Here is an 18,950-nt window from a genome sequence, read left to right on the forward strand (position 1 = left end):
AGTAGTTGTATTCTTGTACATAGGAGCAGTATTATAGTAGTTATATTCTTGTACATAGGAGTTAGTATTATAGTAGTTATATTCTTGTACATAGGAGCAGTATTATAGTAGTTATATTCTTGTATATAGGAGGTAGTATTATAGTAGTTATATTCTTGTACATAGGAGTAGTATTATAGTAGTTATATTCTTGTATATAGGAGGTAGTATTATAGTAGTTATATTCTTGTACATAGGAGTAGTATTATAGTAGTTGTATTCTTGTACATAGGAGCAGTATTATAGTAGTTATATTTCGTTCCACAGGGGGGCAGTCACACTGACCGCTATACTAATATTTATGAACAAGAATTTAGCTTTAGATTTTCCAAACCCACCTCCACCTTGTCACTAGAAATTCCTGTAGTGAGTTTACCATAAGCCACACATAGAAGATAAGCAATATTTATTTCACTTGATGAAAATGAATTTAAAATATTCTTCTTTGATCAAAAATTTATTTTTTTTAATAAAAAGTACAGAAAAACTCCAAAGTCCTGACAGTACAAGCTTCCCTATAGTGACCCCGCTGACATGTTTGGGTAAACTAAACAAAAGCTCCGATTTCTTGTTGAGGTCATGAGGGTGTAAACGTGACACATTTAGTTTGGACTAAAATATTCTGCACTAAAGTTGTATCTTATAAATATCTGGCTGTAAGTAAGACAAGGTAAAGGTGTTATACAGTAAGATAGCACAGTATAGTGCTACGCCAGGTTTATCGTCCAGCATTAGTAACTGTGATAAACCTGGTGTAGTATCAGCCTGTCTGGCTAGTTTTACGCTGTCCCACTATTAGTAAATCTGGGCCAAAGACTTTAGGAATTTTATTTTTTTTTTAAATCGACAGAATTCCTGAAATCCCTGCGGAGTAATAATATCTCTGGCAGTGTAATGTGGGGCGTCGGGATTCTCATGGTCACCGACTGCGATCCACTGTATTGTTCCCATTAACTGTTACTTCTAAAACACATGGAGTGTGGAGTGAGGCTAGCCAAAAAAATGAGGCTGCCTTTATAAATAGTCAGTCACACCATATACCTGGAAAACCTGCTTTTTGCATTCTCACAGCTGGGGGTTTGTTACAATTGGATGTTGTCTCGACAGTCCACTGTGCGTTAAGCTGCCTAAACTCCAGGATAATACATTGCAACAAAGAAGAGGAGGGGTTTGTACTACATAGATTGAGCTGTTTGGGAATCAAGTAGATTGGATACAATTGTAACAAATCCTCAGCTGTGAGAAATGTCCGGAGGCAGTGACCAGGACCGGACAGCTTGAAGGTTTATAGGAAATTGCCCCCCCACCCCCACAATGACTAAGAATGCCCTCAACGTTCAGGCAGGAGACATGGGAGACTGACTGTGTTAGATCCTTACAGTATACGTAGAAATTATATTCTGCAGGAGAGGCCGCAGTGACCAGGACCGGATATCTTGGAGGCTTATAGACCACTGTGATGGATCATCTACATTGACTCAGGCCTTAGGTCAAAACGGAGATGTGGACCAAGGATGATACTGATGCCTGCTGTTATTATAGAATACCTAGAAGTTGTACTCTACAGGAGAGGCGGCAATGACCAAGTCCAGACACCTTACAGGTTTATAGGATCTGTAGAGGACCCCTATATAGACTCACAATTCCTGCATAGGTCAGACAGGATATGTGGATGATTAATTGCGCCGGGCCCTGCTGTAATTACAGAATACATAGATGTAATATTCAGCAGGAGAAGAGGCAGTGACCAGGACCGGACACCACGGAGGGTTATAGAAAACTGCAAAGGTTGCCTACTGCCCTCATACATCGCATAGGAGATGGTGGCAGCAGAAACTGGTGCGGTGGGTCATCAAAGTCTCCTATCTTAGAGTATTCTAGGTCAATGTAGAGGTCCTCCGTAGTTGTCTGCAAACCTCAAACGTCTCCGGTCCTGGTCACTGTCTCCTCTCCTGCAGAATATTATGCCTATGAATTGAGTAATGACAGTAGGAATAGATACAGTAAATTAGAGAATACATAGAAATGATATTCTGCAGGAGAGGCCGCAGTGACCAGGACCGGACCCCTCAGAGTCTTATAGAAAACTATAGAGGACCATCTACATAGTCCCAGAATACCCTCATAGATCAGACAGGAGACTGTGCCACCGATTCCTGCCGTCATTACAGAATACATTGGACTAATATTCTGCAGGAGAGGCCGCAGTGACCAGGACCGGACACCTCAGAGTCTTATGGAAAGCTATGGCTGTAGAAGACATTGACGTTATCCTGGTAGTTGATTGGTAAATCAATCCCAATATTCTTTGCTGCTAGACTGGCTCCGCCCACAGCGGACGACTGCTTGAGCTTCAGAAGGCTGAATCGGGTAAGATGGCTGCCATGGGGGCTCTGCCGGGCTTTATCCAAGACCTCGATGAACCCTGCACAAGGAAGAGGACATGTAATAGTCATTGTTTAGTACTAGGGATTATTGACAAGCCTGTATATCATATATATGTAATACCTATGTATTGTGATAGATCATGTCTTGTGCTCTAGTCACATACAAAGCTGCATTCACTATTCTGCTGGATGCTTTACAGACATGCATCCTCCTCCAAAATGTTATTTTTATTGATGGGAATTAGGTTTACCTTTTCATTCAGTTCAGTCTTGCTTTACTACTTTGCCACACATACACACACCTGCCTAAAACTTTTGCAGAACACTGTACATGTGAAGACTGGACTGAGTTGTCCACCTGGAGATCTTGGCTCCTGGAGATCACATAACCTCACATAACCCTGGAGCTGTAATCGTAAGAGTTACCGTCTTTTAGGAGATCCCAACTGTTCCACACGGAGCCTTCAGCCAGCACCGGAAGTCCCAGCGAGCCCTGGAATAAGACCTAAACAGAAGAAGTGACCCTGGATGAAATGTGACGAGACACAGAATGATATAGACAACAGACCTAAATAATACCGCCACATTGTACAATACTAAAATACTTCACCTAAGGCTGCTGCATCGGGAATACAATGTGCGGAACAATAGTGTCCTATAGTACCCACATAAGTGCAATAAGCCCTAGTAACTGCGCCATACTGTGCCCCAATAATCCTGCCATAGATGACCCAGATAATGTTACCGTATGAGGGTGTCAGAAACATCTCACCATACAAGATTACTACTGTATATAATGAGAGACCTCATCTCTGTCCAGTATCGCCACCACTTACCCACCTTATCAATCTTCGGCATGACGGCCACAACATGGCGAGCGAGGATTTCACCGGCACTACGAAACACAGAGCGGCATAGCGCGTCCCCCTTGTGAGCACCTGGAATGGGGGCAGAGAGGTAAATCAGGTCATATGTGGGGAGATAAGGAATCAGAGGTCATCTGTCTGCAGAAATAGGTCGTGTCCTGAGGTGAAGCCAAATGGTTATGGTGTTATATTGGCTGCCATAGGAAAACCAGACTAATAGAGCGCACCTACAACATGGGCATCCTGCAAGAGCGCACCCGTGACAGAGCCACCTGCCAGAGTGCACCCACAACATGGGCATCCTACAAGAGCGCACCCGTGACAGAGCCACCTGCCAGAGTGCACCCACAACATGGGCATCCTGCAAGAGCGCACCCGTGACAGAGCCACCTGCCAGAGTGCACCCACAACATGGGCATCCTGCAAGAGCGCACCCACAACACGGGCATCCTGCAAGAGCGCACCCACAACACGGGCATCCTGCAAGAGCGCACCCACAACATGTGCATCCTGCAAGAGCGCACCCACGACAGACCGGCCTGCCAGAGCGCACCCACAACATGGGCATCCTGCAAGAGCGCACCTGTGACAGAGCCACCTGCCAGAGTGCACCCACAACATGGGCATCCTGCAAGAGCGCACCCACGACAGACCGGCCTGCCAGAGTGCACCCACAACATGGGCATCCTGCAAGAGCGCACCCGCTACAGAGCCGGCCTATAAGAATGCACCTACAACATGGTCAGTAAGAAGGATGTCCTGGTGAATGTTCTGATTCTTACAGAAATGTCGTTGTCTTTGTATTACCTTCTGCTAACTTGACACAGAATCCGGCTATCTTAGACTTCTCGAATTTCCGGTACAGATAGGTGAGGATGCCCAGCCGGTCAGACACCTGTAAGCGGACAGACCCATTAGTGAGTGTTAGTAAGGACAATACATTCTACTGTTCCCTGATCCAGCTGTGACATGTCCATGTGCGGACACCTAAACCTGCGGCACTTCACCACATTCACCAGGATTAGATGCAGTTATTTCACCATAACATTGTGATCTCGATGCGGAGTAACCCCTCAGTGACTGACACAGTACACTGCCATCCAACTTTTTGGAAAAAAAAAAAGATAAAGACCTCAAACATTCTCAAGTCCCCTAAAACTAGCACCAATGAGAACTACAAGTCATCCTGCAAAAAACAAATGTCTTTGAATACAGAAACAAATTGCCGGTGTAAAAGATGGCGGAACTGATGTCGTTTTCCATCACACGGATGCCCCAAATATAAAAAGTTATAGCGTATCACCTGGAAGTAGCTGTACATGGCGTCCTGCACATAGCTGATGTCATATTCTGCATCCACCAGGTTGTCTATGGTGTCAAACACCGTCTTCATGGCCCGGTGGGATATCCAGTAGGCTGCAGGGAGGAAATAATACACACGGTATACAAGTAACATATGTGACCCCTATAGAAGTGACAAGGTCATCTCTGCTACACGTCTACCCTCACCTGATCCCTCATCTCCCATCAGATGCCCCCAGCCTCCGCAGCCGCTCACACAACCATCGGGGTTCACCAGTTTGCAATTAGATCCAGTTCCTGAGATCAGCACAACGCCCCCTGGAGGGAGGAATTAGGAGAGTGTTAAATCGGCCAGAGACCTGGAGCTCACCCCTCACATGATCCTCTAGTCCCTAGTTACCCTGAGTGCTATGTACCCCTGGAGGGTACTTGTACTGCCCACATGCCCTGCATGTAATAATGCAAACATCGAGACAACACTTACACTCTAACATCCACAGAGGTTGAGCAGGAGTCAGGCCCGGGGTGCGGACACCCTGAGGACCCCTACATGTGCCCATCCTAGAGTCGGGGGGGGGGGGGGGGGGTTAGGATCATACCCAGTTTAGTAGCCGTGGCCATGGCCCCTATGGCATCATTGCAGATGAGGTAGTGGTCACTGAGCTGTGGGAAGCGCTGGCTCATCTCTTCTATCAGTTTATCGATGGCTTCTTTCTGTTCCCCACCACTTAGCGACATGCCCTGTGAAAATAAAACCGCTATCATGTGACCAGACCATGAACCAGCACGGGGTGAAAGTGAAACGTGAGCTCAGTGCCAATCACCAGTGCCTTATATAAGACCTGAGAGTGCACTTTATACTACAGTCACATCCAAAGCTGCAAGTTGGATGTCCCAGAGCAGCCCCTGCCGCATTTCAGTCTGGGCAATGGATCATGCTTGGTGCAAACACTGTAACGCTCACTGTGCAGACATTGAACAAGCAGAGGTGGAGAGGTCAGGGCGCCTTTATCTATAAGGCCAATGGCTCACTTGCACTGAACCCTACGACAGGACAGTCCTGCATTTGTTGTCCCACTGTAAAGGAAATGGGTCCTGGCTGCCCCAACTCCAACTCATCCTCGTTCTCTGGGCACAGGCGACATGAATGCTATGGTGGAGCAGGAAGCTGTCAGCAAACTCCTTCACCATCCGGCCTCCACCTTGGGAACAGGAGGTGTAATGTGGTGACATCTCTTACATCGCCTCTCTTGCTCCTTGAAGGCTCCGGGATCAGCGACAGCAGAGAATAGGAAGAGGTGAGTATGAAGGGATTTTTTTTTTATTTGTTTGATATATATATAGTGGGGTCAACTGAAGGGGAACATGAAACTGTAGGTGCAACCAGGAGGGGAAAATGAAAATAGTTTATGTATGTGCAGGGACATTTGACCGTGTGATGGGCCACTGACGGGGCGTTATATTGTATGGGGACACTAGGGAGGTATTATACTGTGTGGAGGCCACTGACGGGGCGTTATATTGTATGGGGACACTAGGGAGGTATTATACTGTGTGGAGGCCACTGACGGGGCAGTATATTGTATGGGGACACTAGGGAGGTATTATACTGTGTGGAGGCCACTGACGGGGCAGTATATTGTATGGGGACACTAGGGAGGTATTATACTGTGTGGAGGCCACTGACGGGGCAGTATATTGTATGGGGACACTAGGGAGGTATTATACTGTGTGGAGGCCACTGACGGGGCAGTATATTGTATGGGGACACTAGGGAGGTATTATACTGTGTGGAGGCCACTGACGGGGCATTATATTGTATGGGGACACTAGGGAGGTATTATACTGTGTGGAGGCCACTGACGGGGCATTATATTGTATGGAGACACTAGGGAGGTATTATACTGTGTGGAGGCCACTGACGGGGCATTATATTGTATGGGGACACTAGGGAGGTATTATACTGTGTGGAGGCCACTGACAGGGCATTATATTGTAGGTGGACACTAGGGAGGAATTATACTGTGTGGAGGCCACTGACGGGGCATTATATTGTATGAGGACACTAGGGAGGTATTATACTGTGTGGAGGCCACTGACGGGGCGTTATATTGTATGGGGACACTAGGGAGGTATTATACTGTGTGGAGGCCACTGACAGGGCATTATATTGTAGGTGGACACTAGGGAGGTATTATACTGTGTGGAGGCCACTGACAGGGCATTATATTGTATGGGGACACTAGGGAGGTATTATACTGTGTGGAGGCCACTGACGGGGCGTTATATTGTATGGGGACACTAGGGAGGTATTATACTGTGTGGAGGCCACTGACAGGGCATTATATTGTAGGTGGACACTAGGGAGGTATTATACTGTGTGGAGGCCACTGACGGGGCAGTATATTGTATGGGGACACTAGGGAGGTATTATACTGTGTGGAGGCCACTGACGGGGCAGTATATTGTATGGGGACACTAGGGAGGTATTATACTGTGTGGAGGCCACTGACGGGGCAGTATATTGTATGGGGACACTAGGGAGGTATTATACTGTGTGGAGGCCACTGACGGGGCATTATATTGTATGGGGACACTAGGGAGGTATTATACTGTGTGGAGGCCACTGACGGGGCATTATATTGTATGGAGACACTAGGGAGGTATTATACTGTGTGGAGGCCACTGACGGGGCATTATATTGTATGGGGACACTAGGGAGGTATTATACTGTGTGGAGGCCACTGACAGGGCATTATATTGTAGGTGGACACTAGGGAGGAATTATACTGTGTGGAGGCCACTGACGGGGCATTATATTGTATGAGGACACTAGGGAGGTATTATACTGTGTGGAGGCCACTGACGGGGCGTTATATTGTATGGGGACACTAGGGAGGTATTATACTGTGTGGAGGCCACTGACAGGGCATTATATTGTAGGTGGACACTAGGGAGGTATTATACTGTGTGGAGGCCACTGACAGGGCATTATATTGTATGGGGACACTAGGGAGGTATTATACTGTGTGGAGGCCACTGACGGGGCGTTATATTGTATGGGGACACTAGGGAGGTATTATACTGTGTGGAGGCCACTGACAGGGCATTATATTGTAGGTGGACACTAGGGAGGTATTATACTGTGTGGAGGCCACTGACGGGGCAGTATATTGTATATGGACACTAGGGAGGTATTATACTGTGTGGAGGCCACTGACGGGGCATTATATTGTATGGGGACACTAGGGAGGTATTATACTGTGTGGAGGCCACTGACGGGGCAGTATATTGTATGGGGACACTAGGGAGGTATTATACTGTGTGGAGGCCACTGACGGGGCATTATATTGTATGGGGACACTAGGGAGGTATTATACTCTGTGGAGGCCACTGACGGGGCATTATATTGTATGGGGACACTAGGGAGGTATTATACTGTGTGGAGGCCACTGACGGGGCAGTATATTGTATGGGGACACTAGGGAGGTATTATACTGTGTGGAGGCCACTGACGGGGCGTTATATTGTATGGGGACACTAGGGAGGTATTATACTGTGTGGAGGCCACTGACGGGGCGTTATATTGTATGGGGACACTAGGGAGGTATTATACTGTGTGGAGGCCACTGACGGGGCATTATATTGTATGGGGACACTAGGGAGGTATTATACTGTGTGGAGGCCACTGACGGGGCATTATATTGTATGGGGACACTAGGGAGGTATTATACTGTGTGGAGGCCACTGACAGGACATTATATTGTATGGAGACACTAGGGAGGTATTATACTGTGTGGAGGCCACTGACGGGGCAGTATATTGTATGGGGACACTAGGGAGGAATTATACTGTGTGGAGGCCACTGACAGGGCAGTATATTGTATATGGACACTAGGGAGGTATTATACTGTGTGGAGGCCACTGACGGGCATTATATTGTATGGGGACACTAGGGAGGTATTATACTGTGTGGAGGCCACTGACGGGGCGTTATATTGTATGGGGACACTAGGGAGGTATTATACTGTGTGGAGGCCACTGACGGGGCATTATATTGTATGGGGACACTAGGGAGGTATTATACTGTGTGGAGGCCACTGACGGGGCATTATATTGTATGGGGACACTAGGGAGGTATTATACTGTGTGGAGGCCACTGACGGGGCATTATATTGTATGGGGACAATAGGGAGGCATTATACTGTGTGGAGGCCACTGAGGGGACATTATATTGTATGGGGACACTAGGGAGGTATTATACTGTGTGGAGGCCATTGACGGGGCGTTATATTGTATGGGGACACTAGGGAGGTATTATACTGTGTGGAGGCCACTGACGGGGCATTATATTGTATGGGGACACTAGGGAGGTATTATACTGTGTGGAGGCCACTGACGGGGCGTTATATTGTATGGGGACACTAGGGAGGTATTATACTGTGTGGAGGCCACTGACAGGGCATTATATTGTAGGTGGACACTAGGGAGGTATTATACTGTGTGGAGGCCACTGACGGGGCAGTATATTGTATATGGACACTAGGGAGGTATTATACTGTGTGGAGGCCACTGACGGGGCATTATGTTGTATGGGGACACTAGGGAGGTATTATACTGTGTGGAGGCCACTGACGGGGCAGTATATTGTATGGGGACACTAGGGAGGTATTATACTGTGTGGAGGCCACTGACGGGGCATTATATTGTATGGGGACACTAGGGAGGTATTATACTGTGTGGAGGCCACTGACGGGGCATTATATTGTATGGGGACACTAGGGAGGTATTATACTGTGTGGAGGCCACTGACGGGGCAGTATATTGTATGGGGACACTAGGGAGGTATTATACTGTGTGGAGGCCACTGACGGGGCGTTATATTGTATGGGGACACTAGGGAGGTATTATACTGTGTGGAGGCCACTGACGGGGCGTTATATTGTATGGGGACACTAGGGAGGTATTATACTGTGTGGAGGCCACTGACGGGGCATTATATTGTATGGGGACACTAGGGAGGTATTATACTGTGTGGAGGCCACTGACGGGGCATTATATTGTATGGGGACACTAGGGAGGTATTATACTGTGTGGAGGCCACTGACAGGACATTATATTGTATGGAGACACTAGGGAGGTATTATACTGTGTGGAGGCCACTGACGGGGCAGTATATTGTATGGGGACACTAGGGAGGAATTATACTGTGTGGAGGCCACTGACAGGGCAGTATATTGTATATGGACACTAGGGAGGTATTATACTGTGTGGAGGCCACTGACGGGCATTATATTGTATGGGGACACTAGGGAGGTATTATACTGTGTGGAGGCCACTGACGGGGCGTTATATTGTATGGGGACACTAGGGAGGTATTATACTGTGTGGAGGCCACTGACGGGGCATTATATTGTATGGGGACACTAGGGAGGTATTATACTGTGTGGAGGCCACTGACGGGGCATTATATTGTATGGGGACACTAGGGAGGTATTATACTGTGTGGAGGCCACTGACGGGGCATTATATTGTATGGGGACAATAGGGAGGCATTATACTGTGTGGAGGCCACTGAGGGGACATTATATTGTATGGGGACACTAGGGAGGTATTATACTGTGTGGAGGCCATTGACGGGGCGTTATATTGTATGGGGACACTAGGGAGGTATTATACTGTGTGGAGGCCACTGACGGGGCAGTATATTGTATGGGGACACTAGGGAGGTATTATACTGTGTGGAGGCCACTGACGGGGCATTATATTGTATGGGGACACTAGGGAGGTATTATACTGTGTGGAGGCCACTGACAGGGCAGTATATTGTATGGGGACACTAGGGAGGTATTATACTGTGTGGAGGCCACTGACGCGGCAGTATATTGTATATGGACACTAGGGAGGTATTATACTGTGTGGAGGCCACTGAGGGGACAGTATATTGTATGGGGACACTAGGGAGGTATTATACTGTGTGGAGGCCACTGACGGGGCAGTATATTGTATGGGGACACTAGGGAGGTATTATACTGTGTGGAGGCCACTGACGGGGCAGTATATTGTATGGGGACACTAGGGAGGTATTATACTGTGTGGAGGCCACTGACGGGGCAGTATATTGTATGGGGACACTATGGAGGTATTATACTGTGTGGAGGCCACTGACGGGGCATTATATTGTATGGGGACACTAGGGAGGTATTATACTGTGTGGAGGCCACTGACGGGGCAGTATATTGTATGGGGACACTATGGAGGTATTATACTGTGTGGAGGCCACTGACGGGGCAGTATATTGTATGGGGACACTAGGGAGGAATTATACTGTGTGGAGGCCACTGACGGGGCAGTATATTGTATGGGGACACTAGGGAGGTATTATACTGTGTGGAGGCCACTGACGGGGCATTATATTGTATGGGGACACTAGGGAGGTATTATACTGTGTGGAGGCTACACATGGGGCATTATATTGTAGGTGGACACTAGGGAGGTATTATACTGTGTGGAGGCCACTGACGGGGCATTATATTGTATGGGGACACAAGGGAGGAATTATACTGTGTGGAGGCCACTGACGGGGCATTATATTGTATGGGGACACTAGGGAGGTATTATACTGTATGGAGGCCACTGACGGGGCATTATATTGTATGGGGACACTAGGGAGGTATTATACTGTGTGGAGGCCACTGACGGGGCAGTATATTGTATGGGGACAATAGGGAGGTATTATACTGTGTGGAGGCCACTGACAGGGCATTATATTGTATGGGGACACTAGGGAGGTATTATACTGTGTGGAGGCCACTGACGGGGCATTATATTGTATGGGGACACTAGGGAGGTATTATACTGAGTGGAGGCCACTGACGGGGCATTATATTGTATGGGGACACTAGGGAGGTATTATACTGTGTGGAGGCCACTGACAGGGCATTATATTGTATGGGGACACTAGGGAGGTATTATACTGTGTGGAGGCCACTGAGGGGACAGTATATTGTATGGGGACACTAGGGAGGAATTATACTGTGTGGAGGCCACTGACGGGGCATTATATTGTATGGGGACACTAGGGAGGTATTATACTGTGTGGAGGCCACTGAGGGGACAGTATATTGTATGGGGACACTAGGGAGGAATTATACTGTGTGGAGGCCACTGACGGGGCATTATATTGTATGGGGACACTAGGGAGGTATTATACTGTGTGGAGGCCACTGACGGGGCAGTATATTGTATGGGGACACTAGGGAGGTATTATACCATGTGGAGGCCACTGACGGGGCAGTATATTGTATGGGGACACTAGGGAGGTATTATACTGTGTGGAGGCCACTGACGGGGCATTATATTGTATGGGGACACTAGGGAGGTATTATACTGTGTGGAGGCCTCTGAGGGGACAGTATATTGTATGGGGACACTAGGGAGGTACTATACTGTGTGGAGGCCACTGACGGGGCAGTATATTGTATGAGGACACTAGCGAGGTATTATACTGTGTGGAGGCCACTGAGGGGACAGTATATTGTATGGGGACACTAGGGAGGTATTATACTGTGTGGAGGCCACTGACGGGGCATTATATTGTATGGGGACACTAGGGAGGTATTATACTGTGTGGAGGCCACTGACGGGGCAGTATATTGTATGGGGACACTAGGGAGGAATTATACTGTGTGGAGGCCACTGACGGGGCATTATATTGTATGGGGACACTAGGGAGGTATTATACTGTGTGGAGGCCACTGACGGGGCAGTATATTGTATGGGGACACTAGGGAGGTATTATACCATGTGGAGGCCACTGACGGGGCAGTATATTGTATGGGGACACTAGGGAGGTATTATACTGTGTGGAGGCCACTGACGGGGCATTATATTGTATGGGGACACTAGGGAGGTATTATACTGTGTGGAGGCCACTGAGGGGACAGTATATTGTATGGGGACACTAGGGAGGTACTATACTGTGTGGAGGCCACTGACGGGGCAGTATATTGTATGAGGACACTAGCGAGGTATTATACTGTGTGGAGGCCACTGAGGGGACAGTATATTGTATGGGGACACTAGGGAGGTATTATACTGTGTGGAGGCCACTGACGGGGCATTATATTGTATGGGGACACTAGGGAGGTATTATACTGTGTGGAGGCCACTGACGGGGCAGTATATTGTATGGGGACACTAGGGAGGTATTATACTGTGTGGAGGCCACTGACAGGACATTATATTGTATGGGGACACTAGGGAGGTATTATACTGTGTGGAGGCCACTGACGGGGCATTATATTGTAGGTGGATACTAGGGAGGTATTATACTGTGTGGAGGCCACTGACGGGGCATTATATTGTATGGGGACACTAGGGAGGAATTATACTGTGTGGAGGCCACTGACGGGGCATTATATTGTATGGGGACACTAGGGAGGTATTATACTGTGTGGAGGCTACACATGGGGCATTATATTGTATGGGGACACTATGGAGGTATTATACTGTGTGGAGGCCACTGACGGGGCATTATATTGTATGGGGAAACTCGGGAGGTATTATACTGTGTGGAGGCCACTGACAGGGCATTATATTGTATGGGGACACTAGGGAGGTATTATACTGTGTGGAGGCCACTGACGGGGCAGTATATTGTATGGGGACAATAGGGAGGCATTATACTGTGTGGAGGCCACTGACGGGGCATTATATTGTATGGGGACACTAGGGAGGTATTATACTGTGTGGAGGCCACTGACGGGGCATTATATTGTATGGGGACACTAGGGAGGTATTATACTGTGTGGAGGCCACTGACAGGGCAGTATATTGTATGGGGACACTAGGGAGGTATTATACTGTGTGGAGGCCACTGACGGGGCATTATATTGTATGGGGACACTAGGGAGGTATTATACTGTGTGGAGGCCACTGACGGGGCAGTATATTGTATGGGGACACTAGGGAGGTATTATACTGTGTGGAGGCCACTGACAGGACATTATATTGTATGGGGACACTAGGGAGGTATTATACTGTGTGGAGGCCACTGACAGGACATTATATTGTATGGGGACACTAGGGAGGTATTATACTGTGTGGAGGCCACTGACGGGGCATTATATTGTAGGTGGACACTAGGGAGGTATTATACTGTGTGGAGGCCACTGACGGGGCATTATATTGTATGGGGACACTAGGGAGGTATTATACTGTGTGGAGGCCACTGACGGGGCATTATATTGTATGGGGACACTAGGGAGGTATTATACTGTGTGGAGGCCACTGACGGGGCATTATATTGTATGGGGACACTAGGGAGGTATTATACTGTGTGGAGGCCACTGACGGGGCAGTATATTGTATGGGGACACTAGGGAGGTATTATACTGTGTGGAGGCCACTGACGGGGCAGTATATTGTATGGGGACACTAGGGAGGAATTATACTGTGTGGAGGCCACTGACGGGGCATTATATTGTATGGGGACACTAGGGAGGTATTATACTGTGTGGAGGCCACTGACGGGGCAGTATATTGTATAGGGACAGTAGGGAGGTATTATACTGTGTGGAGGCCACTGACGGGGCAGTATATTGTATGGGGACAATAGGGAGGCATTATACTGTGTGGAGGCCACTGACGGGGCATTATATTGTATGGGGACACTAGGGAGGTATTATACTGTGTGGAGGCCACTGACGGGGCATTATATTGTATGGGGACACTAGGGAGGTATTATACTGTGTGGAGGCCACTGACGGGGCATTATATTGTATGGGGACACTAGGGAGGTATTATACTGTGTGGAGGCCACTGACGGGGCATTATATTGTATGGGGACACTAGGGAGGTATTATACTGTGTGGAGGCCACTGACGGGGCAGTATATTGTATGGGGACACTAGGGAGGTATTATACTGTGTGGAGGCCACTGACGGGGCAGTATATTGTATGGGGACACTAGGGAGGTATTATACTGTGTGGAGGCCACTGACGGGGCATTATATTGTATGGGGACACTAGGGAGGTATTATACTGTGTGGAGGCCACTGACGGGGCAGTATATTGTATAGGGACAGTAGGGAGGTATTATACTGTGTGGAGGCCACTGACGGGGCAGTATATTGTATGGGGACAATAGGGAGGCATTATACTGTGTGGAGGCCACTGACGGGGCAGTATATTGTATGGGGACACTAGGGAGGTATTATACTGTGTGGAGGCCACTGACGGGGCATTATATTGTATGGGGACACTAGGGAGGTATTATACTGTGTGGAGGCCACTGACGGGGCAGTATATTGTATGGGGACACTAGGGAGGTATTATACTGTGTGGAGGCCACTGACGGGGCATTATATTGTATGGGGACACTAGGGAGGTATTATACTGTGTGGAGGCCACTGACGGGGCAGTATATTGTATGGGGACACTAGGGAGGTATTATACTGTGTGGAGGCCACTGACGGGGCATTATATTGTATGGGGACACTAGGGAGGTATTATACTGTGTGGAGGCCACTGACGGGGCGTTATATTGTATGGGGACACTAGGGAGGTATTATACTGTGTGGAGGCCACTGACGGGGCGTTATATTGTATGGGGACACTAGGGAGGTATTATACTGTGTGGAGGCCACTGACGGGGCAGTATATTGTATGGGGACACTAGGGAGGTATTATACTGTGTGGAGGCCACTGACGGGGCAGTATATTGTATGGGGACACTAGGGAGGTATTATACTGTGTGGAGGCCACTGACGGGGCGTTATATTGTATGGGGACACTAGGGAGGTATTATACTGTGTGGAGGCCACTGACGGGGCAGTATAATTTGTGTAGGTCAGTGGTGGTGATGGGGGTCAGGACAGAGTAAGAAGACCTCCCCCATCAAGCACCAGCCACAAGTAGGCCATGAGGTTGTGTGTGCCGCCATGTAGACTCCTCCAGAGATATTTCTCCATGCCTTCAGTGTTGGGTGGAACGCGCCATGGGATTTTTTTTTATTGATTCCTATGGAACCTAATGTAAAATTCTCTAGTTCATATCCATGAAGTAAGGACGGTGCACAACTTCCCCCGATCCCGTCTTACCAGACACCTGACAGGGACCTGCGGGTCCAGCCCAGCTTTCTGTTTTGCCTCCGTCACCATTGAGTTGATCACCTCCAAACATCTGTCCGTGCCGACCAACTGCATTAGAAGAGAAGAAAAAGTGGGTAAGTCAGCACAAGACACCCGCATGGTGCAAGGTAAGATCTTGCCATCCAAAAATATTACTTATTTTTGTTTTCAAAACAAAATGGGAACCGCTCAGCTCCCCTGGGGTGGCAGATATCTGGGGAAAGAAGGAGCAGACATGTTGGATTACAATATGCCCAAATGTTTGTTCCCGAAGAAATTATTTTTAGCCAAATGAGCGCCTGGTTGATCGCTAATTCACATGTCTGGTCACCTATAGAGGGTTGTCATTGATCTGTATATGCAGTAATGCAGACCCCCACTATTGTGCAGACCCCCGCCAATCCTATATTGAGATATGCATAGGCCATCAGTATGAGACTGGTGGGAGTCCAGACTGTGCACAGTGTACAGAGCAGGACACACTATGTGCTATTACAGCTCAGCTCCCAGTCATTTGGACCCCCAATAATCTCATATTCCAATTCAGTTCCAAATGTTGGACCCCCACTAATCCCATATTGTTGGCTTTACCTTAGGAGAGGCTATCGGTGTGAGATTGCTGGGAGTCTGACAGCCGGCACTCTCCCCGATCAGCCAATGCGCACAGTGTACAGAGCTGGGAGTGGACTATGTACCCTATGTAGTGGCTGTGCCACATGTTTGCAGCTCGCCTCCTCCTCAAATACCAGATGTTAGACCCCTACCCATCTTACATGGATGACCTTCCCAAACTATGGGCTATCACTACGACGTCTTGGACAACCCCTTTAACCTGTTCCTATGATGTAGAACATACATTACACTAAATATACAATAATATATACCATATTTTGGCTATTGTACCCCAGCACTGCAATGTATACAGACATCTAGCAGGGGGATACCAGGGGAACAATAATGGTGTAACCCAATAATAACCAGTCTTGTCCCAGTACGATGGAGCCATTGATGGTCCTTACCCAGTGGTTGGAGCAGGGTCCTTCTGTCTCACACAAGATCTGTCCATCTTCTGAGATCAGAACCGCCTTGGAGTGTGTTCCTCCCCTATAACATAGGATATAGTATATAGTTACCTTGTGTAGGTTCTATAGGCACCCGGTGTATGCCGACACTATAGACGCCATCTGTGCTGTGCAATAGGGATGTAGAGCCTAATAGTGTGTGCAGGAGCAGCGGTATATACTGTATACACACAAGGCAGATGGAGAAGAGCTGACAGGAGCAATTCGTACTCTGACTACTGTATAAGCAATGTAAGGGGTTAAGTGACAAATCCCTCTGTACAGTCAGACAGCTCACCCCTCCACTCCGCCATATACCACCCGCATGGTGTCTGTGCAAGCAGGACTGGTCATGTGACCTCCTCCTGATCAGCTGACTGTGTGAGAGCAGGAAATGTGTGCAGCACGACAGCGTACAGGGCGAGACGCCCGCACCGCCCACTGCCTGTATATACTGCCTACTACTGCCTGTATACACCGCCCACTGCCTGTATATACTGCCTACTACTGCCTGTATACACCTACTACTGCCTGTATATACTGCCTGTATACGACACCACCCACTGCCTGTATACACCTACTACTGCCTGTATACACCACCCACTGCCTGTATATACTGCCTACTGCATGTATATACCGCCCACTGCCTGTATATACTGCCTACTACTGCCTGTATACACCGCCCACTGCCTGTATATACTGCCTACTACTGCCTGTATACACCGCCCACTGCCTGTATATACTGCCTGTATACACCACCCACTGCCTGTATATACTGCCTGTATACACCGCCCACTGCCTGTATATACTGCCTACTGCATGTATATACCACCTACTGCCTGTATACACCGTCCACTGCCTGTATACACCACCCACTGCCTGCATATACTGCCTGTATATACCACACGCTGCCTGTATATACTGCCTGTATACACCGCCCACTGCCTGTATATACTGCCTGTATACACCGCCCACTGCCTGTATACACCACCCACTGCCTGTATATACTGCCTGTATACACCACCCACTGCCTGTATACACCTACTACTGCCTGTATACACCACCCACTGCCTGTATACACCTACTACTGCCTGTATACACCACCCACTGCCTGTATACACCGCCCACTGCCTGTATACACCACCTACTGTCTGTATACACCGCCCACTGCCTGTATACACCACCCACTGCCTGTATACACCTACTACTGCCTGTATACACCACCCACTGCCTGTATATACTGCCTGTATACACCGCCCACTGCCTGTATATACTGCCTACTGCATGTATATACCACCTACTGCCTGTATACACCGACCACTGCCTGCATATACTTCCTGTATATACCACACACTGCCTGTATATACTGCCTGTACACACCGCCCACTGCCTGTATATACTGCCTACTGCATGTATATACCACCTAATGCCTGTATACACCGACCACTGCCTGTATACACCACCCACTGCCTGCATATACTTCCTGTATATACCACACACTGCCTGTATATAGTGCCTGTATACATTGCCCACACCCTGTATATACAATCCACTGCCTGTATATACTGCCTGTATACACCGATCACTGCCTGTATGTACCACCTACTTACTGCCTGTACACACTGCCTGTATATACCACGCACTGCCTATATATACTGCCTGTATACTCCGTCCACCACTTGTATATACCACCTACTGCCTGTACACACTGCCTGTATATACTGCCTACATCACCATATGCCCCTGTGCACACAATGCGTCCATGTATATTAGCTTAATTCTTAAGGAAATAGACAGCCCTGGACTGTTTAAGGAAAGGGCTTTGGACTCATTGGCTGGTTGCTTATTTCTATTTTCAAAATATTGGTGACGTTTTTTTGTATTAGTCCATAAAAAGGGGGCACGTAGGCGGGTTACTCACCTTCTACCAGGACGAGTGGTGAGAGGAACAGTACCTGCGATGGCGGACTCTTTGGAGCTTTTGGTGCGGGAGAGGGTGGCTAGCCAGGGCCCTGGCTGGTTGCTCAGCCTCCTCCAGCAGTCGTGCGATTCCGGGGTTGGCAGCTCGGTTCCCAGGGCTGATGGCCGGCCGCAGCGGGTATCTCGCCCGCCGTCGCGGCTGAGTCCCAGCCCGCCAGTGCGGGGAGGCTCCGGCGGTTCCAG

The 18,950-nt window shown here is 48.3% G+C and overlaps 1 protein-coding gene across 1 annotated transcript; it reads right to left on the reverse strand.

The window, feature by feature from the left end:
* Positions 1-526: 526 nt before the first annotated feature.
* NAGK (N-acetylglucosamine kinase) lies at positions 527-17,141 on the reverse strand. Its single transcript, XM_075266583.1, has 10 exons — positions 17,086-17,141; positions 16,746-16,830; positions 15,697-15,795; positions 5,194-5,335; positions 4,802-4,912; positions 4,596-4,708; positions 4,100-4,187; positions 3,267-3,364; positions 2,853-2,931; positions 527-2,464 (listed from the first exon to the last, which is right to left on the reverse strand). The coding sequence occupies exons 1-10, from the start codon at positions 17,139-17,141 to the stop codon at positions 2,274-2,276; spliced, it is 1,062 nt and encodes a 353-aa protein (XP_075122684.1). The 3' UTR covers positions 527-2,273.
* Positions 17,142-18,950: the final 1,809 nt, after the last annotated feature.

The sequence above is a fragment of the Leptodactylus fuscus genome, chromosome 1 (genome assembly GCF_031893055.1).
Source record: "Leptodactylus fuscus isolate aLepFus1 chromosome 1, aLepFus1.hap2, whole genome shotgun sequence".
Lineage (NCBI taxonomy): Eukaryota > Metazoa > Chordata > Amphibia > Anura > Leptodactylidae > Leptodactylus > Leptodactylus fuscus.